The sequence below is a fragment of the Eleutherodactylus coqui genome, chromosome 4 (genome assembly GCF_035609145.1).
Source record: "Eleutherodactylus coqui strain aEleCoq1 chromosome 4, aEleCoq1.hap1, whole genome shotgun sequence".
NCBI classification, from domain to species: Eukaryota; Metazoa; Chordata; class Amphibia; order Anura; family Eleutherodactylidae; genus Eleutherodactylus; species Eleutherodactylus coqui.
This window is the reverse complement of record NC_089840.1, coordinates 224,647,977-224,672,433: the sequence shown is the minus strand read 5'-3', so window position 1 is coordinate 224,672,433 and position 24,457 is coordinate 224,647,977. Positions and strand designations below refer to the sequence as shown.

Sequence of the window (24,457 nt, the reverse complement as noted above, 5' to 3'; positions counted from 1 at the left end):
TCAAATTTTCAGACTACTGATGGAAGTTATAACTAGGGCCTTCAACAAAACTCCTTGTTTGTGATTTTTATTCGTTAATGGAGATGAGCGAGTATACTCATTTCGAGTAATTACTCGATCGAGCACCACGATTTTCGAGTACTTCAGTACTCGGGTGAAAAGATTCGGGGGGCGCCGGAGGGCGGGGGGGAACAGGGGGGAGCCCTCTCTCTCCCCCCCCCCCCACTCCCCGCTGCAACCAGAAACTCACCCACGGCGCCCCCCGAATCTTTTCGCCCGAGTACGGAAGTACTGGAAAATCGCGGTACTCGGGCGAAAAAGGGGCGTGGCCGAGTATTCGTTAACCATAATTATGTTACATTTACCTAACAAATCCCTACAGAGACTGCAAATAAAATGAAATCTAAAAAGACAAGACAAAACACAAGTTGGAGGTTATAAATTTATTTTCTTGAAAATAACACATGATTAGTTAAAAAACTCCATTTTAATGGTCACAATCCGCAATTAAAAAAGTAAAAAAAAAAAATATTATTTATATATATATTGTCTCCCAACCCCGAATGAAATACAATCTGTATCTGTTCTACATTTACAGATAACTTGTCTCTCTCAAGGCACAACGCAAGTCAATACCGGAAAGAATGTAATCTGGTAAACACGGATTCATGAATCAAGATTAAAAAAAAAATTGTAAGAATTCTGTCGAGGTTTATTGTGCAGACAACGTATGTTCTGATTACTCTTGCAGTACCTTTGGGTGATCTAGAATCTACCTGTGCCACACCCTGTCACATCAAACTATAATCAAAGAACAAGTCGAAAGAATATAAACAAGAACAATAGTACATAAAAGGGAAACACTATAAAACTAAAAGAAAAAAAAAAAAGTTTCAATGCTCATATGTGTTTTCTTAAAAAGTGGGATTCCAAAAAGATCCATACGGCATAAAATGCTTTATAGTATGAACACCACAAATTTATAAAAAAGGAAGTGGTTCATGAAATGTAGTGTGCAAAGCCCCGAAACCACCACTCAATAGTGACTTACTAGAAATCAATACTTATTTTAATGCTGCATTGCCTATGCCCATAAACGTAACTCTGTGCAGCAAAACAAAAAATAGATCTATATTTATATATCTAAACACAACGAAAAAAAAACATTCCCTTTGTGTGCAAATAGTCACGTGGCAAGTTAATGGCGAAAGCATTCATTGGCGCGAGTGTCATTGGCCTACAGACCACACCAGGCTTTCGGATCCTTAAGGTGCCACTTCTCAAGAGCACTTGTCCGGGTGGAATGTGTCACTGCTGGCGTAGCTCCACATGTAGAGCTTTAAGGCTTTACGTGTAAAGATGATTAACAACATTTCTTCTTTACAGTCCAAGCAAAGATTCTTTACAGTACATGCAATTCCTAGAAAACGTAACCCGGCTGCTCCCTTCTGGAATCGAAATGTTATCACAACAAGGCAAAGTGTCGTCACACAGCGTAACTTTCTTGAGGTTTCACAGTATAAAAGTGATGGATGTGGTCAACGTGCGAAAATTCACCTTTGGTTATTGACATGCAAGGAATATCCCCATTAGGCGCTTATCTTAGCGGCTTGTATTGCTTACTTAAATAAAAGGCCATAGGACAAGGAGATGGATTTTACCTGCTGGTATAAATAAAATGTAAGAACATGCATAATTCATCTCCCGATTCTTAGTTTGCATTGTCATTCTGGGGATGAGTGCAAAGGAGAAGACATTCTAACTACAAAGTCCACCCTGGTCCTTTCATCTGTTACAGTGAACTTGTTTCATTGTAAGCGTTCAGAGAATATTAAATAACAGAACTAAAAAAAAAAAAAAGTCTCACTTATCAGTAATTGCAAAATGGTTCCCAGTTTCCAGCTTACATTGGCATCATTGAAGAACTTTACAATACAGAGGATGAAGTGTTGCTACTGTAAATGCATCAGGCTATGTGATAAGCGGTTTACACGGCAGAAGAGGAGAAAACATAACATTTCCACAGGAGACATATTTGGGAGGATGTAAAGTGCAGAAGAATTTGATTGACTACGACTACGGAGTACAAGAAGATTCCTTCACAATAAAAACCATTAAGTCATGCCCTCGAAGATCTGAGAGATTCGATTCTTCATTCAGTAAAGGTAAAATTTCAGTGCATACCATATAGTTATACATAAAATACTAAAACATAAAACCATTAAACTTTTTTTTTTTATGTCCAGTCTACAGAGTCAAACACAAAACATATCCCACATTTGGTGTTCGGAACAAGAACTTGTGTGAACACGTTACTTTGGTCCGTGGTACCTTGACGTTAAAGTGCTGGTGGTGTTTAAAAAAAAGAGAATATGTAGCGATATCTGTCCACAGGTCAGCCGGGATGTTCTGTGCACTTATGGTCAAGTGATCCTGCTGAGTGCTACCAGCGACCGCTGACACTGGCGATCTCTGAGTGATACTGGCGTGGCAGCCTACCGCTGGCTCCTCCCTCCAAGAACGCCGCTCGGATATTTGTCGGCTCAAACAATTTTCTCCTGTTCTTATTCAGTTCTGAAAATAATGTTAAGTTTAGTTAGAACATTTTTACATTTTTTTATGAAATACATTTAAGGTACAGGTCCATAACAAAAAGAATCTGTCTCAAAATGGAAGCTAGATACAAAATGGAGCATTATAAGATGTGAATAGGCTTGTGTGTAGTAGAACAATAATACAAAGCAGATATAAGCTTAAGGCAGGAGGTACGGTACAGTGTCTCATGATTTGTTTCTACTTTTTCCGAGAACCATATCTGGATGCCCGGTGTGCAGCTGTTATCAGTAGAAGCTCCACCACGCCTCCAGGTTTGGACAAAAGAATTGACTGTGCTGACAAGACACTATGACCGTCTAAATCACAAGGGAAGAACCAGACCACACCAGATAAACAGATATTTTGAAGGAAATTTCATAGACTCTCACGCTATGCGGTTGCCGAACAATGCATAATTCATAATCTGTGTCTAACCCAATGAGATTTATGCTGTGCCTAAAAAGACATTCTTTCCTGTATAGAAATCTATAAAGAGCTCAGTACGTGTCGTGCCGCTCCCTACAGAGAGAACTACCTGTTACCTGCCATGGTTCTTCTCAACGTATCTGTGGAAACTGATAACTGTCTCAGTGTTTAGTTCTTTGTTTCCGGGGTGCACCCTGATACGGGGCTAATTTGGACCTCTTGACCTGAAAGGCTATGTGACCGGGACCGGTCCTTAACACATTAGTATCTTTCAGAGCAGAGATTTAGGTAAATCATTTAGGAAATACTTAGACAAATCTGAAAAACGGTTTCTAAACCCTTGCTTCTATGCTGCGATAGGATCACTTGAAGTAATGGGCCAGAAGTCTGAGGCTGCACTACTGAGCAGCTCTAATGACAGCATTGAATATTTGTAGTGCATCATTCGTGAATTCATATGGCCAAATGCAATTTCTACAGCCTACCTGGTTTGATTACAAGTGTGTGCATATGAATGGATATTAATGTAGATTGTTATGGAGAGGTTTCAAATGACAAAGCTACATCTGAGAGAAATTAGGATAGTCGCTCAATAGTGCGGCTTCCTTAATCTTGCTGTCTAAAACCCAAGTTAGCAGAGATATTATATATCTAAATCTTATATTCTAATGTGCTCGGCTGACAGACAGCAGAGGACCTGGGAGAACAAAACAGAAGGGGTTTATAATGGCTTCGGCCTTCTCTTTTCCAGCCTACAGAGTTCTCATAGAGCACCATCTATAGAAGAGGGGAAGTGGCAGTGCCGTCTCCTCTACTGGACTCAGTGAGTGCCCCCTGGCATGGTGGAGCTGCTGGGTTTTAGACCCCCAGGCCAGCTCCACCAATGACTAGCAAATCCTCTAGTTCGAGGGGGAAACAGGAACATTTAAAATAAACAAATAAATTAATGAATGTGTGAATGTCCCCAGAGGTCTTATATGGGGGGTGGGGGGTAGAGAAATATATATTATGTGAAAATAAATAAATAAATTTATATGATTGCTATCTCTGCACCTCTGGCATTTTTTCCCCAAAGTGTCAGTGCATTGTCCAGAAAGAAACCAGAATGGGTCTTGACTACATGAGGACTTGTTCAGGTGCGACTGAAGTCCAAAGGAATATGAGGTGCAAGTCTTGTATACTACAGTTGTCACTAAAAGTCTATCTACAAAAATAAAAAATAGTTTTCCATAACCCGTCCAATAACTGCTCTTCTGGTCCCTAGAAGTAGCGTAAAATAAACCACAAAGCTATATTCCTGCAGAAGAAAACAAACATTCCTAATAATCTGCTATTACACCAAGAATCAAATATAAGAGAGGAATAAAACTAATACATTTAAATAGTGAACCCCTTATTAAAATGCTCCCCACCATCTCCATTACTCCTGGCCTCTCCCGGTAACCATCTCCATTACTCCTGGCCTCTCCCGGTAACCATCTCCATTACTCCTGGCCTCTCCCGGTAACCATCTCCATTACTCCTGGCCTCTCCCGGTAACCATCTCCATTACTCCTGGCCTCTCCCGGTAACCATCTCCATTACTCCTGGCCTCTCCCGGTAACCATCTCCATTACTCCTGGACTCTCCCGGTAACCATCTCCATTACTCCTGGACTCTCCCGGTAACCATCTCCATTACTCCTGGACTATCCCGGTAACCATCTCCATTATTCCTGGACTATCCCGGTAACCATCTCCATTATTCCTGGACTATCCTGGTAACCATCTCCATTATTCCTGGACTATCCCGGTAACCATCTCCATTATTCCTGGACTATCCCGGTAACCATCTCAGGCGACATTTAACACACCAACATTTTTCAAGTGTTTAAAATATCTTTCAGCTGCAGATGAACCTTCACCGTCTTTTACCACACATCAGTCTGTTTGATCTCCACCTCATACTTATCCCATTTGTATCGGTATTTTGCTACAGCATGAAGCTTGGAAAGAATATAAGACATGGTGGAGATAGGACTCAGATATTCTATATCAAATCTTCACATTTTGGGGATTGGGGAATAATCTTGAAAAATAAAGTCTGTGTGCATAAAGCAGAACCCCAGCCCCGATACACTATGCCTACTGTATGTACTGAACATCCCAAAGGCATCTAAATGGGATGTGAATGATGTTACTTGGTGCATCACTCCATACAGCAAACCTCAACCCACTAAATCAGAGCAGAAAGGCCGAAGACTCAACTGCCAACTATTTTGCCCGACTCCCTCCCAAACAAACACTGAGGCCCAATTTCCATGGGCAATTTTGATTTGTGGAATCCGCACAGGTCACCCGCATGGAAGCTACACAGTTCAAGCCGCCCGTAGGGAAGCATGTGCGTCCGCATTTCAATTTACACATGTGGGTTTGTTTTCCAGATTCTGCACGCAGAAAACAAAATCGCAGCATGCTCCATTTTAGTGCGGATGGCTTCCATTTAAGTAAATGGTAGACGTCTGATCTACGGCCCATCCACATTTGACACTGCGAACGAGTCGTGGATTCCAAGGGAAAGCAGGAGTTTAAAAGAAAACAAAAAACCTGTACTGTGCATATGTGCCGGATGGAACTTCCGCAGTATAGGCACAGGTAAGTGCGGTTGCTGGCCGCAGGCAGGGTTGAATTCCACTGCGGGCTCCCGCATGTGGAATCGGACCTACCCGTGGACATGAGGCCTTCATGTGGCTGAGCGTTAATGTGTTTTCAACTAGGAAGTAGAGATAAGCTGCTGCCCGGCTGAAACTTTCTCCAGAGGATAAAGGGATTAGGTGGTGAAATTCAACCCGCCCGATCCATCTTTCCTCAACTATCATCTGTCCGGGAAAGGTCAGGAGGGCCCCCATACACATACAAGAGTCCACTGTTGGGCATTCCGACAAAATGTTTTTCCAATGTGTATAGAGGCTGGGCGACTACAGCTCCAGTAGACCAGGCCCATCCATATATTACATGCTTAATCATTTGAATGCCTAGCTTGTAATATTACATCTTGCAGACCAGCAACTCTCGTATGGCAGGACTCAAGCTTCCAGTTAGGATCAGGTTTGGCTCTTTAGAAAAGGGTTTTCGTATTAAAGAGCCACTCCATTGAATTTTTCTTTATTATGCAACAAGCCCCCATTATATATAATTTGACTAGTATTACCTTGTTTAGCTATTTCTTTCTATCTGAAACTTGCTGGAGTCCTCCTACAATGGGTCATGTGATCTCATTCTGACTAGTGAGATTTACTTAGCTTTGACCCTTTCCGATCCAATTTCTATCCTGGTTTTCCTAGGCGGCTTATTCTTTTTCTGCCGTTATACAACAGCGCTATATGCTGGCTAAAGCCAGTACTGCATGAGGTGACACGTTGGATAGGTTCCGACAGCAAAGAGGCTGGCAATATACAGTAAGAACCCTGGACGTCTTCCAATAATCGGAGCTGTATAGCCTTAAAATAATGTCTTCAGAGGTCAGACAGTGGATTGGAAAGGGTTAAGAGTTCTCAAATTAGTCAGCTCCTCAAATCAGCATGACTGATACATGAACCCTACCACACAGGCTTTTTAGAGGGGAACAAATTCCTATCACAGTTACGAATGATGATTAGAAGCTCCTGGCACAGTTATAATAGAAGACTATACACTTATGGTCTGTAGCTTATTTAGGTGAATATAGAATACAGAAGGTAATGGCAGTGTCCTCCCATTAGGCAGAGATTGTACAGCCTCTAGCTGTTCATGTGATGATGTGCTAGCACAGAATAATGAAAAAGAATCAGGGATTAGGCCGTCTTCACACAAGCGTGATGGGCTCCGCCGCGGAATATTCCGCGGCGAAGCCCGTCACGGCGCCCCCCAGAGACCCCATACTTACCAGCGAAAGATAGTGTGAAGACGCTTCCCCGCCCACTGCCGCCGCATCATGTGACACGCCCACCGCGTCACATGTTACAGCGGGAGATAGTGTGAACGGACGGCTTCCATTGACTGCAATGTGACGCGCCGGCCGCGCCATGACGCGGCAGCGGTAGGCGGGAAAGCGTTTTCACGCTATCTTCCGCTGTGTTACAGCGGGAGATAGCGTGAACGGACGGCTTCCATTGACTGCAATGGAAGCCGTCAGCACGTACACCCGCGGCAAATAGAACATGCCGCGGGTGAGGACGGGAGATTTCACGGTGCGGAATTCCACGGTGGAATTCCGCATCGTGAGCATTGTGCTATTAGGTTCAATAGAACCTAATAGCTGCGGGCAACGCAGCGGATTTTCGCCGCGAATTACGCGGCGTAAATCCGTTCGTGGGAAGGAGGCCTTAATCTCAGCATCAAGATAGTCCCCGTTAATCATTAGACAGCAGGTTGCACTGCATGTAAGGGACTGTCACGCTCTGGATGTCTTCTATATATATTGCAGACATTCGGGTGAGCGGTGTAGAGATGGAAAAAACGTCTTTTGACCAGAGTGGCCCTTAAAAAAATGATCTTCAATACATTTAAAGGGGAGGTCTGCTTGTAAACTATTGATGGCATATCCGGAGAATACCTAATCAATAGATAGACGGCCTGGGCAACGGACCCCAGCCAATCAGCTGTTTGCAGGCCCGAAGCACTTGTGTACAGATTCTGCAGGAAGCAGGCAGCTTTGTTTTTATTGTAGTGGCCAGGCTTGGTATTGCAGGCAAATTTCTCCCATAAATAAATGGGAACTTTGCTTGCAATACCAAGCGTGGCCATTGCAGTGGGAATGGAGCGGTCTCCTTCCTGCAGAAATCAGCTCAATTCACAAGCACTCCGGCCTTGAAGCAACTGAACAGGACCCCCGTAAATCTACTATTGATGACATATCTTGAGGATAGGCTACCCATAGTTTGCAACCAAAACATTATTTTAAAAATACCACCATGTACAAACATAAAACTTGTTTTTCCACACTATTTTGAGTGTTCATATAAGCAGAGGTGACATACGTGGAAGGAAAAATAGAGCCCTTTATCTCAATAGATTTGAAATCTACTACAGTGCATGATGAAAACGTGGACAACTGCTGACACGCACTGACCCTGAAAATAAGGAACCTCGGCATCAGTTAAAGGGGTTGTCCCGCGAAACAAAGTGGGGGTATACACTTCTGTATGGCCATATTAATGCACTTTGTAATATACATCGTGTATTAAATATGAGCCATACAGAAGTTATTCACTTACCTGTTCCGTTGCTGGCGTCCCCGTCTCCATGGTGCCGTCTAATCTTCAGCGTCTAATCGCCCGATTAGACGCGCTTGCACAGTCCGGTCTTCTCCCTTCTGAATGGGGCCGCTCGTGCCAGAGAGCGGCTCATCGTAGCTCCGCCCCGTCACGTGTGCCGATTCCAGCCAATCAGGAGGCTGGAATCGGCAATGGACCGCACAGAAGACCTGCGGTCCACCGAGGGTGAAGATCCCGGCGGCCATCTTCACAAGGTAAGTAAGAAGTCACCGGAGCACGGGGATTCGGGTAAGTACTACCCGGTTTTGTTTTTTTTTTATCCCTGCATCGGGTTTGTCTCGTGCCGAACGGGGGGGCTATTGAAAAAAAAAAAAAACAGTTTCGGTGCGGGACAATCCCTTTAAACACTTCGGCAACTTGACAGATTTTATTTCTGCACAGCGATGCTCCTGTCCACCTTCTGTGCCCCAATGAAGAGACTCTCCAAGCTACTTTTATAACCTTATTAACTAAGCTTATGGGCTCAAACTAGCGGACATGCTGAGTCTGGTGATGTAAGCTTTATACTTACCTTCTCCACCGTTGCTCCGATGTCAGCTGTCAAACCCGCCACTGCAATGCACTGAGCGGGGCACCAAGTAGTCCTCTTATTCTATGCATAAAATGAGGACTACTTAGAGAATCTGCCAGAACCATTCAGCGGCGGTTTGACAGCAGACAGAGGGAACAGCAGAGAAGTGGAGTATAGAACTTACATCCCTGGCCTCAGCAGGTCAGCTCCTTTGAGCCCATAAGCTTAGTTTATAGGCTTCAGAGTAGCTGATAGATTCCCTTTAACTTAAAAGTAGCAGCGTTGCAGTTCCTTGCACAGCAGAAGAAATGGATTGGCAGAAGTTCTTGAGGTTGTACCCATATCAACAATAACGTTATAGCATATCCTAGTAATATCCCATTACATTGTATAAAGCTTTAAAATTAAAGCACTCCATGATCACTATGTGGTAGAAATTACCTCCAAAGTGATTATCTCCATGGACGTTCCATCACAATACTTTTTTCCTAATTAACAAGAGTTGATAAGTTCCCCGCAGGTACCGACAAGTCAGACATCACAACCACCCAGAAGACCTTTACAAGATCAAGGGTATAACAGACTTGAACCCTCTGTCACAATGCATTTCACCCCCTCAGGATAAGGCGAGTAAATGGCGTATTACCTGAGATAGCCAGCAGCATTTTCCTCCGTGCACCAAATGTCGTTATACCAAGCTCCTTTAAGTCCTGGTCGGTTAACGTAAGGAATGTCTGTAGGTCAATCTAGAGCAGCAAGAATAAGGCCATCGTGGTTACTAAGTGATATAAATCATTGTACCTTTTATATGATAAATAGCAAGCTCTGGTAATCATAGGGATATTATTTCTATATAGGCTGCCAACATGAAATAAGTGGCAGTATACTAATATTACATTTGGTTCTCTTTTAGATCAGGCAACATGGATGAGCAAAACCAGAACACACTTGGGGTTACGTGGCTTTCTGATAATGAAAACAATTGCATTATTGAGTGTAATTTCTGCTTTAGGTATGCATACATATAATCACATGGCTGCGCCAGACACACCCTGTAAGCCTCCAGTCTTCCTGCAGCCAGGGAAATAATCTGTCCCCTGGTTAACACTCCAAGATCTCGTCCAACAAAAGGTCTGAATGCATCAAACATGCCATTTTCAAGTGAAACAGAACCAGATTTCTACTTGGAAAAACCTACAATATTTGGTCAAGTCAAGCCTATTATATTTAAGACTGGAGGTATGAAGGCTGCCGCTTCCAAACCAAATAGAGACTTTCTTCTTGTTAAAAAAAAAATAATATCCTTGATCTGCCCAAAATATTTCCGAGCTTTACTTCAAGCAAAACTATTGTACGAGTCCAGGTAGGACTTTTACCAAGGAGCGGGCACCAAGTAAATAGGAACACATTTCCTTTTTTTTTTTTAAATGCCAATTACCATCAATTAAACGATTGGCAGAGGAACTCACCATAGGGCAGCGTTGATATTTACCCAACCCTTGACTAGGACTTGGCTTCCTCTAATAGGGCGTTTCTAAACAAAGGCCAATCCCTAACCAAGAAGGTAAAACGTTCTTCAAAGAGCTATGAGAAGCTTGCGTTTATGAGATGTGAAAGTGGACAACATAATTACTACCGTTTGAAAGATTATCAGCTTCTTGCATTACAACCGGTGCAAAAAAAAATGTAACCGCTGTACTTGGAAATCAAGCATTGTGTTATTTAAGCGTTCAACCGAAACGTAAATTTCCAGTAAGATGGTATATTATTCTGTGTAAGCTCTCAGAATTCCAGCTGTGGCAGACCGTGGAAGCAGAGCCGAGTTTCTACAATAAACTAAAACATTTATTAAATTCAGATTACGGCTTTTGCCCGGTTTCTTTACTATAACAATAAGATATCAGATCTGTTCCAGTACCTGATGGAAAAAGAAAACTCACTGAAAACCTAACAAGTTGAGAAGGAGAGAAGCCAACTCCAATAGGTCTCTTCTGTCTCACAAGCATCCAGGAAGCAAAGATACAAGGAGTTTAGTGGGTCCTTATGGTCATTCAGGAGTAAATCTCCAGTGTCCAAATCTCTTAACCCTTTCCAATCCACTGTTTGACGTCTCCCAACATTCTGATTAAAGCTTGTACAGCTCCAATATCAGAAGACATCCGACAGGGTATTCTTACAGTCTATTGCCAGACACTCCACTGTTAGAGCCTCTCTGGCGCACACACACTGGCACCATTGTATAACAGCAAAAAGAGAAAGCCTTTTAAGAAACTCTGGATCCAAAATTGGAATGGAAAGGGTTAAAGTAATGGCTCTTTAGTCTTACACTCCTTGTTACACGAGGTGCATTCAAGTTTTAAAGTCTCCTCATTTTCTTGGAAATAGGAGCAGATAGAAACATGGGATACATTTTTGAAGACCCAGGCATGATGATACTTAAAATGGTGATGTTCACATTCTAAGAATAGTATGTAATTATCAGTTTTCTTCACTTGCATGGAATGACACCCATCAACTTTTGTCAGTTGAGTGAGACATGAGGTGAAGGTGTCATGGATGTGAAAGTTCAGAGGCGGCCAAACGTCGTGTGAGAACATACCAAAGGAGCTTCGGCGATGTACCAGCTCATCCAAGGACATGATTGCGCAAGTAGAGCAAGTGGTTATGGAGTACCGCCTATGTACTATGGATATTTCCTACAAAGTCAGCATTTATATAGGATTTGTGCACAACAGTCTGCGTGAAGACCTGATGTGAAGAGTGTTCCCCAGGTGGGTGTCGGGAATGTTGATGGCCAATCGCAAGGCTATACGTGTGGCAATTTGTCAGGCGGTCTTGAAATGTGACGGCATGAGCGGTGTCTTCATTCTGTCAACTGTCACTAAGGAGGAGACGTGGATGAAGGCTGTTCTACGTGGTTAAATGTTCTCAATTCATGTGGCTCTTGAATCAAAGATTTTCCCGTGTACAAAACAGACCAAGAAGAAGCGTTTGCAGCGGCTATGCAATCATGGCGTAGATGTGAAAAATGGGAACGTCAAGAGGAAGATTATGCTGAGAAGCCACAATACTTCCAGCTTTCTGAAGTCGTTTAGAAAAGAAACTAGGAACCTTGGAACGTCGATGAACTTTGTACGCTTTCCCAAGGTGGTGTAATGACACCTACATTAGATCCATGTAAGACCTCCCCAAACACCACATATCTTCACTCCCTCGAACACTAAGTGTATTATGGGGGGAAAAGGGAGAGAAACTGCATTTGGCAGCCATTCTAGTTTGGTGAAAATTCACATTATGCATTTCCAGCAGTTTCCTAATCTAGTGCTCTAGCTCCAAGGGAACTACTTGGGTAACCACATCAGAGTCCTTGTTCCTGTAAGCCCTACAGTGCTTGCATTCTTTGAATGGAGAAAGTAGATTGACTGCCATTATATACTGATGGCCAGTATGACCACCGCCCTTCTCATCCCAGCATGTACTTATGAAGAAAAGATTTGTTCAGTCATTATAAAGGAAGGCTATGAAGAACAATTCCCTTGAAACTTTTGTTTTTAGGATGAAGTTGTGTGATGACTTTTAGAGATAGGTGGAGGGACATGACGTTCGTTGAGTTACACACAAGATGCCAAATGAATCGCTATGTCAAAGCAACATAATTGCAGATTTATTAGTATCTGACAAGAGCCGTATATGGTTTCATAATATTAAGACTTCCATTGAGGTCATGAAGAACACTCCTATCCAGATCATCGATTGCCAGACACAGGCTGAAACTTTCCAGCGTCTCTGCATAACATTTCACAGTGGGTTAGGTTATATGGAGCATATCTTCATGACAGCAACAAGAGAAGACATGAATGATTCCATTATAGCTTATGGCTCATGATCATTCCACAGAACCACCCGAGGGGCTCGAAAGGAGAGGTCACCTCTTATACTTGTATAACGCAACCTATCTGTAACTGACCTCTTGTTGCTGGAAGATGTCCGTATATTTCCCCAGTCCAAGCTTACTGAACAGTTCAGGGAGATCAGAACCTTTGAATGAACTATTCAGATTACATCCATTGCTTCCAGTTAGAGAGGAGATGCAGTCCATATAATTGCTGCTGCTTAGATAGTGTTCTGCTGTGAAGTAAGGGGAAGGAACAGCGAGGTTAATATAGGTCCAAGCAACATTCGAGAACTAAAAGATCAAGAAACATACAACATGAGGATGTAACTTACATTTTATCCACCTAAAGATATATCTATCCACATACATGTAGCCATGCGAAATGCTCAGAAAACCATGTGGACAGCATAATGGCTAGATAGGACATAGCCATGCAGGCCTCAAGAACCAGTCACATCCACCCATGGTTCGCGCTTCCCCCAGCCAGCACATCTTGAACTTTTGCCATGTCTAAAGTTACAACATTATTTATGCAATACTGCAATTTTAACACTATATGGCACTACCCTGTTTCCCTGAAAATAAGACATAGCAGGGCTTATATTTCAAGCATCCTCAAAAAGCCTGAAAAATCATTTTGCATCCTCAAAAATTCTGGAAAATCATGCTAACAGTTAATTAAAAAAGTCAATTTAAATAGCATCCAGGCAGCTATACATGTAAAAAAGTTAAACCTTTCAACAAAACTTAATATAAGACACTGTCTTATTTTTGAGGAAACACGGTAACATGTTTATAAGCAGAACTATGGTACATTTTCATCATTCCAATATACATATTGGTATATAGTTTTAGACTGGGTCCTCTCCACAGATCTGGCTTCAGCCCTGGTTTACAAATCATACATTATCTGCACTACTGTGAAAACCACAAACTACGCACCCTGCAATGTTACAACAAAGCTGATGTATACCTGTTAAATGCATTCACAACTTATTTTCTAGGAATTAGACCATGAAGCACAAAAACGGCACTTAAACCGCAGGAAACAGATGTGTTAAACAGTATAGGGAAAGCGTATGCTAAATGGTGCGTAGCGGTGTTGGAACGCTGTACGGCTATGTAACAGCACACAGATGCCAAGGAAGACCGTAATATATTATGGCTTAGAATACATAGCTAGGCATATGAGTGAAGGATACAGTGGCACTATGATTTTTTTTATTTTTTTTTTAGGCGCACGGGCATATTTGCATAAAAATATTGTTCCTTTATTAAAAGAAAATCCAGCACAAACGTGCAACGTTTTGAGGCAAATATCCCTCTTCTTCAGTCCCGCTAGAGACCACACCGCCTAGTGGCTGAGCTGAGCATTGGCTGCTGTGTAGGAGGCTGGGGTTGCCTCCACCTTTTGATCACTGATAGGCCACAACAAACCTTTTGGAAAGGAAGGCTGCATTTTACAAACGCTGGTCAGTGGGTGCCACCAAACCGTGCCAGGCAGTTTGTAACTACACAGAGGCTGGCCACAGTGGGATCTGCCATAATACGTAAAAAGGGAACAATAAAACTAACTTTTAATACTGGTTCCCACCAAAAACTGTCTGTCTCTTTTTAGAGTCCCATGTGCAATGCCCTCCCATAGACCTATATAGGAGTGCGCAAACATGGGACTCACTCAGATTTTTGTCTGCTGCATAGACTCTAGTGGGTATAAAAGAAACAGTATCCAGCGCTTCGTGACCCCTCTTAACAGCACCATAAGCTGGTTTAAGCAAGGTGTCATGTAAACAGGGCAACTAACCTTTTTTACAAACTTCTGACATGTCCTAGTTCTATGTCAGATGCTTTGATCAGTGGGGGTCTTCGCACCTGGACCACCACCAATCAAAACTTCTGACATATCAGAAGTTTGTAAAAAGGTTAGTTATACTTTAACACATCCCGGTTCGATCAGTGTTATCGTATCCCCTATTGTAACTTTCTCTTCTTACACTAGAGGGCAGCAGACAAGGATATATGCAGTATAACTGCCATGTCCCGACACCAGAACATGTGAATTATACATTCCTCAGACATGTCATCACCCATTGATGTGATTTGTTATATTTACACAATAGACATTCTAAGACCTCTGTTTCCCATGTGCTAATGCTACACAAGATTGGTTTTGCCTATTTATCATTGACAGACTATTATAATCTCCCAATTCACTGGAGTCTAATATTTTAACAAGTGCAAACCCTTACAAAATACACACTGAAAGCCGACAGTATTAATGCAGGATGCATGCTTCTATCTCTGCAGTCCTACCAGATTTATTCTGTTTCCTCTTGGGACTTCCAATGGACGAGGAGTAGTCGTTATGAGATGAGTCGATGCCGTTCCGGTCCCTCCAGTTATCAGACTCACTACCATTTCCTAGTTGTTCCCGACTGTTTGACCGCGAGAGAGACATTGAGGGTGCCTTAAACATGGAAAATTCGGGATCAACTTCAAATGTAGCATTCATGTTCATCTACAGGGATGACCACCCCGCTAACAAAGTGGTGACAGTTCTGGTACTACAGAATTATGAACCCATACCCTAAGCCAGCCCTACATGACCGCTCACACATTGGATATCCGATTTCTTGCATTCTACTCATGTTAGAATTAAGTTTGTGTGTGTTTTGTGGGCTTGGTATATAAAAGGTGGAGTTTAACAAGTATCCACTGCCATTACACAGCGGAAGAGAAAACAAAATTATTTTCATATTGCAATCCATGTGAAATGCGTTACCCTTACAGCTGTACTCGATACGCATCTAATATGCATGTATTACGCTAGAATGGATACCTTCTTCCCTATAATTATGGCGCTCAAGGTTAATGATCTAGTTATCATTCAGCTGAGGATAACAACCTTGAGCTCTACAACTCCAGGCGGTATAAAGTGATGCTTCATATTTGATTAACAGGAAATAAAAGACTTAACCCTTTCATAACCAAGAGTCATGGATGCGTCTGCATCCATGTGACATCTTGCAGTTCTGGTATTCCCACTTCGAAGAAATCTTTTATTCTCCCAGCGACATGCCTCCACGAGGACTTGTTTTTTGTGGGATGACCAGTAATATTTACTGGCATTATTTTGTGGTACATATCACCTATCGGTTTAGCTATTTTTATTGGATAGAGGGTGAGCAAAACAAGCATAATCCTAGCATTGGAGTTTTTCTGACAGCATTCACCGTGCTGTATTAATAATGTGATAATTTATTTAATTGGATCTTGACGGACACAAACACCAATTTTTGTATTTTTTAAAGCAACAACCGGGAAGTGTGTTTTTTTTGGTAATAATTAAAAGTACCTTATTTTTACTTTTTTCAGTTCCCATAGGGCAGGGGTCCACAACTCCAGTCCTCAAGGACCACCAACAGGTCATGTTTTCAGAATATCCTATAGTAAGAACACCTGTGGCAATGCCTGAGGCCCCGACAATAATTACATCACCTGTGCAATACTGAGGAAATCCTGAAACCATGGCCTGTTGGTGGTCCCTGAGGACTGGAGTTGGGGGAACACTGCCATAAGGGACTTGAGCTTGATCACTTATACAGTATAATGCAACACTATGTATTGCATTAAACTGTATTTTAAGGCACATCCTATTAAGATGTACCACAGGAATGTCTTAATAGGCAAACATTCATGGCAGCCCTGGGGCTTTCAGATCTCCTTGCAGGAGGGTGGTGTTCGGGACATTTAAATGCTGCGGTCAGAATTGACAGCGGTAAAGAGTTAATAGCCACAACTGGAGTTACCTCTGATCGTGACTGTTGCTGAAGCGTGGCAGATATCAATATGAAAGGGATTGTTTCTTATAAGCTCAACTACCTGAGGATGTGGGGATTGTGAACTTCTTAAGAGAGTTCAAAAGGAGCTAGAACGTCTTTCTGGAGTGTAATATTACATAGTCTATCACCACTAGATTACTAGAGGTGGGAGGATGTGCAAGATTAGGGTCTCTGCTTAGTGCCGCATAAGGAAAATAGATGGACTTGACACTAATATACAACTCTCATGGATTATGTGCCAAAAATAAGAATTACATAGATGTAACTTGGTAGCCAGGATATGAACATAAGGGAGCCGGAGCATTTATTTATTACAGCTATTAGTATGATTTAGATTTTCCCATAGCAGAAACTACAGCTAGTCATGGAACAATGACAAGGTCATTATGGAAGCCAAGACAATAAAAATAACGTCTGGCAGAAAGACACTAAGTGTTAAACCCTGGCTCAGAGGAGATACCTCGTACGTCGTACTCATGGTCGGCTTGTATGAAACATGATTGGCTCGTCTCAATTCCTTAATGGTCTCCGCTGGCATGGATTTGGAGAAGCCCAGTCCACTCCAGGTGTTCGTTGGTGTTCTCACTTCTGTTACTACTGGTTTCTTCAACATTGCTGAGATGAAGAGGGAAAGAGGTTTGTGTTGAGGCATCCCCTTTAAATTAAAGGCATTGCACACAATAAAACAAAGTTACCCCCCATTCATAGGAGATAACTAATTGTTGCAGGTTCAAATGCTGTGACACCCCCCCCCCCCCCCAATCACGAGAATGAGGGTCCTGAATGTCGCAGTGGTGAAGCATGCATGCGGATACTCCATTCTTTTCAATGCAACTGTGGTGATAGAGTTCAAGGCTTGGCTATCTCTAGAAGTCCCACTGAAACTAATGGAGTAGTGGTGGGCATGCTCAACTACCGCAACATTCATTTGGGGACCTTCAGAGCCCCTGTTCCCTAAAGTCAGATCCAAATCTGATAACTATTCAGCCCTCTACTTGTGGGCTTGACAGCGGTCAATCTCTGTTTTATACATTGTATAGCACTGTTAGAGTATGGAACTGGTCACTGTATGACTGAAAGTACTAAATAAGTCGGGTTTTTTTAAGGAAACTGTATGGAACCATGGAAGGGTTACTTGAAAATATGCTTGTTACTGCTATTGTAGCACCCGACTATATAGTAGCAATACTTAGTATGATTTCTTGTACACTATAGGACAGTACAAGATATGTAAGGTACCACACAGGGCATCCTCCAACGTAAGGGCAGCCGTGTTCCTAGGTAGGGGGTTATATGGAAGCATTACTCTTATCTGACATGGAAGTATGACTGAGTATTAGCTGTACAAGCATTTTCCTGACTGCACCATTAGTATCACAAGAGAATGCACTCTTAATGTATAGGTCCTTAAAAAAATCCTCAATGCTACCTACCTTTTGTCGCTAACAACTTCTTTTGTTCATAGTCGTAAGCCTGTAGACAGAGGTAGACATCAATAGTTGACAAAACAAGGAATGTTATGACCTTCCATCGCCATAACTTACAAACTAGTCACTTTAAGGCTCTGTTCACAGTTTAACTTCCTTTATGGAACGGAAAAACGAAACTAAAAACGGAAGCAAGATCTGTCGAAATTACAGAACCCGGTGGCGTCCGATGGAACCCCTGGACAGCACCCATAATAGTCAATGGGTAAATAAAAATTTAACTAGCACAGCATGGTGCACTATTTTTTTCTAGCATTTATAAAGGAACCCCTGAACGAAATGAACTGACAGAAGTCTAATACATGTATACAGATTTACTGTTAAAAATGTCAAGTTTTCTGGTACAAATTACACTAAAATGGTCTTACATGGTCTGCGCCACATTTAGGATGTTTTTAGAAACTTATGTAACTTTTACAACTTGTCTGACAAAGGGGTGTGTCTTTGTTAAAGACTATGGCTTAAATGTGACACTGCGCCAAATTTTGATACAATTTTAGTCTTCAACTAAGCTAACAAATGGGTGGTACGAAGTTATAGTAGATATGCCTTGCAGGGAATATGGAGAGGGGGTTTCTTTGTGAGAAAACAGGGCATAGAGGCCTAAATAATAGACTTTAATTCTATTAGAATTAATAGAATATTACGGCCTAAAGATTCTAATATGCTGCAGCACGGACGAAGGACTGATCTACTTCTAATAAGATGTAATTAGAGAAAATATGTCTGTTACGCCATTGTACTTTTTGTGGTCAGTAAGGAAATAATGCGCTTCATAGTTATCATGGAATCCATACCTATGATTACTGCAGAACGCTACTGGAAGCACAAGTCACTTCAAAGCTTCATTACAATTAGCTGTATTCCTCTAAATGTCAAGATTTGCTTCATTCAGCTTCATTATACAACAAATTAAAAGCTATTGAGAAATCTTCCTGTGCCGACTCCATCACCAGCCGAGGCGGCTCAAGTCATATTAGTAGAATAGGTCTTCCTCAGAAACATTCGGCTTTCTAAGCACTTCTGCAGTTGACCGTTATTGATATTGATTCCTCATCATCTGACGTATTTAACCACCGTTATACTAATAGGATTTTTTGATATGATAATTAAGGCTCTCCATTTCTTAGAGAGACTCTTACTTGGCCCCTTTAACGGGTTAAAGTACATCAGTTAGGAAGGTGACAAATGTATGATTTTAGAACATCCAGGAGTCACAAGAGCCCCTAATGAATGGAGCTGTTATGTTCATGTGTGACCACCGCCCCAATCACTTCTATGGGATAAACGGAGATAGCCAAAGCAAGCCCATCATCTTTAGGCTTTTTACACATGGCTGAGCGAGAGATTGGGCTGGGAAACTCTGCCAGATATCGTGCGATGTCCCCACATATATGAGGCATTTCCCTTCAGAACGGTAGTGATGATTTTCAATGGTAAAACTTGCATTGCACACCGGGCGATGCGTTGTCCTGTCCCATTGAGAACAATGGACAATACGTTGCAAGCCACATGCAACGATAGAGCATGCCGCGACTTTTTCCTGCACTGCAAAAAGGAAAAAAAAAGTGGTATATGACTTTATTCTAAAAAATGCGGTTCACATTCGTGATTTTCTCGGCCATGTAAAAGCGATCATGTAAATACAGCGTTTAGCTAATTCCATGGAAGTGAATGGAGCTGTGGTTACGCATGTGCACCAATGCTCCATTCACTAGGGGAACCCTAGGACTCCTGTTCTAGAATTCCCTGGGGTACCAGCAGGTGGACCCCCAATAATCTGACATTTATCACCTATCCAGTGGAGTGAGATCATCAAACCGCTTACGTCCCTCACTGTGGCAAGCTTGGCTTTCTTTCCCCGTATGTAAACATGAATGGCTGTTCAATAGAGTGGCTGCCAGGTGACCCTAATTTTCCTAAACCCGTTACTTCTGCAGAGGCTTACGACTTGGATATATAGCAATAGAAGCAACCAGTCTTAACCCTTGAGGACCAGATCTTGGCTCTGCGTGGTCATGACTTTGTTGGATAAGCTAGGAAGCCTTTTTTTGGAAGACGACATGTCCTTTTTCAGGTGCAAGTTTTTGGTACATACACAATAGTGTTCTATTTTGGAAAAGCTGCAGTTTGCTCTTTAAGTGCTTCTTGCCTGCAGCTCACAAGCAGCATACTTGTTATAGGATGGGAAGTACTTAAAACACTCATCAGGAACATTTTCTTTAGCATGCCAGACTATAAGCTGCCATTAGTTACATATCATAAGTGAAGGAGATTTACTAAAACTCAGGGCTCTTGCACACTTGCGTTTTTCTCGCACGATATTGCTGCGTTTTTTTTTAATGCAAATCTCAATGGGATTTTCTAAAGTTAAAAACGCATCGCACAAAAATCGCAAAGCACAAAACGTGCGGTAGGTTTTTAACATTAGAAAGCCCCATTGACATTCGTGTTGAAAAAACCTCAGCGATATCGCGTGAAAAAGACACGCAAGAAAAACGCAAGAGCCCTAAAGAAGATGCATTTTAACTGGTTTCTGTAGGCACAGGAACAGACAGCAGAGGGCCTCAGCGCTCTCCAAAGCTTCATTATAAAGCATCCTGTGTCTAGTGCAATGTGACAAATGTGAAAGTTATTAGCAGAGTCCTTGACATGTAAGTTAATAGAAATTAGTAACCTTGTTTATGGTATTGTCAGAAAAATCACCCATTGTATAAGTTTTTATGTAAAACAATTAAGAATTTTTTCTACATTAAAAAAAAATCTTTTACAGTTTTTACACTACTAGGCTGTAACTTCGTGCTCTGTAGAGAAGACTTCAGTAGCCATCTCCTTATCTTCGCAGCTAGGACTACAATGACAGGTGACACCTACATATAGATAACACAGGCTCCACCATTTACAGTGGGTGAGGTCACAGCTCGCTTCCTCCCCTCCCTGCACAATAACCTCTACACAGGTCACAGGGCATTCCTAGAACAAACTCCTGCAGCAATGGGATGGCTCCTGTCCACTGTGTGACTACACCTAAATATTGCTAGATCTGCAGCTCAGGCAAGTTGGCAGCCGCCATGGTCATGTACAGACAAAAATATATGCAAATCAGAAAAGAAAATTAGAAAAATCGAATGAGTTTCAAAACCCGATCTTAAAATTAGTAAAAATATATATACATATATACACAGTGTTCCCCTAAGCAGCCCAGGTCTGTCTAGGCACAAATGTGCAACATAGTATGCAAGGCCAAAAACAGACATGTGGTCATCCAGTTCAGCCTAACCACTGCCCCCCCCCCCCCCCCCACCATGTTGATCCAGAGGAAGGCAAAAACCCCAATGATGTAGAAGTTAATTTTCCCCAATTAAGGGAAAAAAATTCCTTCCCGACTCTAATCCGGCAATTGGAATAATCCCGGATCAGCGACTATAACATAATTTGGCATCCTGGACCCTCTTGAAATCCTATTGAATTTGCCATCAAATCTCCTGACAGTTTCGATGCCTCTCCCCCACAGCGTCAGCTGTTATGTTGACCATTACCTGCATATTGCCGTATGATGGCTGTGAAGTAAGCCGGGCCCTTTCAGAGTTCTGCTGTGCGGCTCGCTCGGCTGCCCTTTCACTTCCCGGGGCCTTCTTGTCCGTGACGGGACCTTCAGGAGGGCTCATCTCCGAGTCGGAGAGTAACCGTTCCGTACTACTATAACAGAAGGAAAGACATTTCTGCAAACATGGTTCATGAGGTCAGTAAGTGTCTCTGCTACATACCGAGGTAGAGCTTACTGTAAGTGTGAGTTCTTGGTGCCTTGCAGTAATTCCACGGTCTGCCTTTTTGCGCAGGGAACTTTGGCGTTGCTCAGCATTTGCTTGAGATCGTTTGTATTTGCTGAATGTGACGGACTCCTTGGCATTCCTACTTCTACAAATGCATCATTACAGCCTGGTAAGCAACGAAGAGTTAATTTGTGAATGAAATCATCAGAATGTACCTGTACATCTTTAACCCCCACATTTACCTATCTGACCGCTGCTGTATTTCACCGCACAGACCAGATGTTATATTGTAGTGACTAAAGCTACAGTCCAATGGGGAAAAATGTAAGCTGCCAGTAAAATGTGAACATGTGGGATTACAATTACAAATTCCCTAGAACTACACATTGGAGAAAAGGCCGAGGTGGCCACAAAACCACTCAAGAAGCTACAAGTCTTAAAGGCATGGTCCTAATTCTAGCTGTTTTATTTCAGGAACCAGACAGCGACGTACACTGTGCAGTGACACTGGTTGGTACTGCAGACAGAGTCCTACTGAGGTGGATGGGACTCAGCCTGTGGTACCAACCTGGGCCACTGCAATTACAGAGCTGTCTTTTGGCAACAAAACAACTAGGAGTGGGACACCCCTTTAAGCATGTATTTTCTGCTGGTGTGACTTGTGTTATCTCTTGGTTGGAAGGGATCTGGGAATGTTTAGCTTGCAGAAGAGAAGGCTGAGAGGAGACTTAATAGCTGTCTACAAATATCTGAAGGGGTGTCACAGTGCAGAGGGATCAGCCCTATTCTCATTTGTACAAGGAAAGACTAGAAGCAATAGGAGGACACTGAAAGGGAGGAGACACAAATTAGATATGAGAAAAAACTTTGACAGTGAGGGGGATCAATGAGTGGAAGAGGTTGCCATGGGAGGTGTTGAGTTCTCCTTCAATGGAAGTGTTCAAACAAAGGCTGGACAAGTATCTGTCTGGGATGATTTAGTGATCCTGCATTGAACAGGGGGTTGGACCCGATGACCTTGGAGGTCCCTTCCAACTCTACGATTCTATGATACTATATGGTTGCTAAAAAATGCTAAAAAGGGTTTTGAAGGTAAGTGAAAGTGTGGTATATTTAACACTAATTTCAAGTTTAGTCTAATTTTCCTTTAAATAGGTTTTCCAGGACTATCCTCAGAATAAGTCAGCAATATTAGATCCCCCCCTCTGCCAATAAGCGGTCTTAGGAGTTTTTTTCAGTTGTGTCCAATATGAATCACTCCTAGTTCTTCATGATATGGAATGAAATGTGCCTTCATTCATTTCCCTTCCTTGAGGAGGGACTAGCTAAAACATTAGGTCACCAAGTTAGGAGTTACTGATCAACACTTCCAGTGTACTAGTACACAATGGTTAATAATCAAATATTACATTTATGCCTCCAATTATAAATTGATTAGGCTTGTATATTAGAATATCAATGAACCATCCACAGCAAATAGCCCTTGGCCAAACCTCACCCCCACCCCACCCCAAAAAACAAACAAAAACAAACAAAAAAAAAAAAAAACAACCCACAAGTTACTTTTATGAGAGATGGAAAAGGAACACAAAAAAACAAACTATATATTAGACCATAGTCTTACCCTCTGAATCGGACTTCGGGCTTGCTTGGTCTGGTGAGCTGAGGTTGTTTGACTGTCTAGATTCAGGAAGGTGTGAACTCATCACCTTGTCTCCTAGAGATGATGCGGATATTGTACCATATTTCATGTTTGTCGACTGCAACATTGAAGGTTGTATGAGGACATTGCCATGCACAAGTGTAGAAGAAAAAAAAAAAATAGTACAATTTAATACTAAATGCAGGATTTTTAAAAAATACTCAAGCTATTTAGATCTTCTGGGCATAAAAACAGTTAAAAACTTTAGTGACAGGCACCAATTGCAACTCTCCAAGGAAAACAACCCCCTGCAATCAGCTGAGGGAGTTAACACGTATGGCCACACATTTCCCATAAGGGATTATTTTCTTCAAAGTCAAAAGAAATGGCTGACCATGTAACATAAGGAGGGGCCAGGTCAGCCAGAGTGAAAGCAGCTCTGATGTCCATACACCCCAAGACTGTCTACATGGAAGTATATTGTGTGCATGGGATAACCTCGAGGTGAAAAACTTTTATATTCTAATTCTCTATGACATTTTCCAAGCAGAATTCCCTTTCTTTAGATGAAGTTAGAAAATTTTGTCATCTATACTAGCTTGTTCAGACTAATAGCTTCAATATAATCAGTGCTGCAGTGTAAAGTATGGAGAGAGACAGACTGAAAGTCATTGCTATCCTATCATACTCAAGCTGCTTGTGCTAACAGACTCCACATCAGACAATGAATCTCTTCTGCAGCTACATAACAGTTTTGTACAAAAGAAAAAAAAGATGTAGGCAAGCATTGCCAAAAGACTATGACTTGCACATCATTTAAAAGCAATGGACCTAAATGCATGTATGTTTGGCTGACCATCTTAAAATTGCATTTGTTTAAAAGTTTGCACTGCATGTCTTTTGCAACTTCTACGTATCACTGTATATAGAAACTGCAATCTGAAGCCCCTTTTACATGCAAAGATGATCGTTCAAAATTTGTTCAAAAGATGA

At 42.0% G+C, this 24,457-nt stretch overlaps 1 protein-coding gene across 3 annotated transcripts in view; it reads right to left on the bottom strand.

The window, feature by feature from the left end:
• Positions 1-428: 428 nt before the first annotated feature.
• Positions 429-24,457, bottom strand: part of BICC1 (BicC family RNA binding protein 1) — a 221,854-nt gene continuing 197,825 nt past the window's right edge. Inside the window, exons 13-21 of one of the 3 annotated variants that reach the window (XM_066600784.1) lie at positions 23,447-23,582; positions 21,832-21,988; positions 21,589-21,748; positions 17,996-18,035; positions 17,023-17,177; positions 15,034-15,187; positions 12,793-12,953; positions 9,472-9,571; positions 429-2,574 (exon numbers count right to left, since the gene is read on the bottom strand). In XM_066600784.1, the coding sequence (XP_066456881.1) occupies positions 2,444-2,574; positions 9,472-9,571; positions 12,793-12,953; positions 15,034-15,187; positions 17,023-17,177; positions 17,996-18,035; positions 21,589-21,748; positions 21,832-21,988; positions 23,447-23,582 (1,194 nt within the window). In that variant the 3' untranslated portion in view covers positions 429-2,443. The remainder of the gene's footprint in view (positions 2,575-9,471; positions 9,572-12,792; positions 12,954-15,033; positions 15,188-17,022; positions 17,178-17,995; positions 18,036-21,588; positions 21,749-21,831; positions 21,989-23,446; positions 23,583-24,457) is intronic. The other 2 variants (XM_066600786.1, XM_066600785.1) reach the window with 2 other exon arrangements.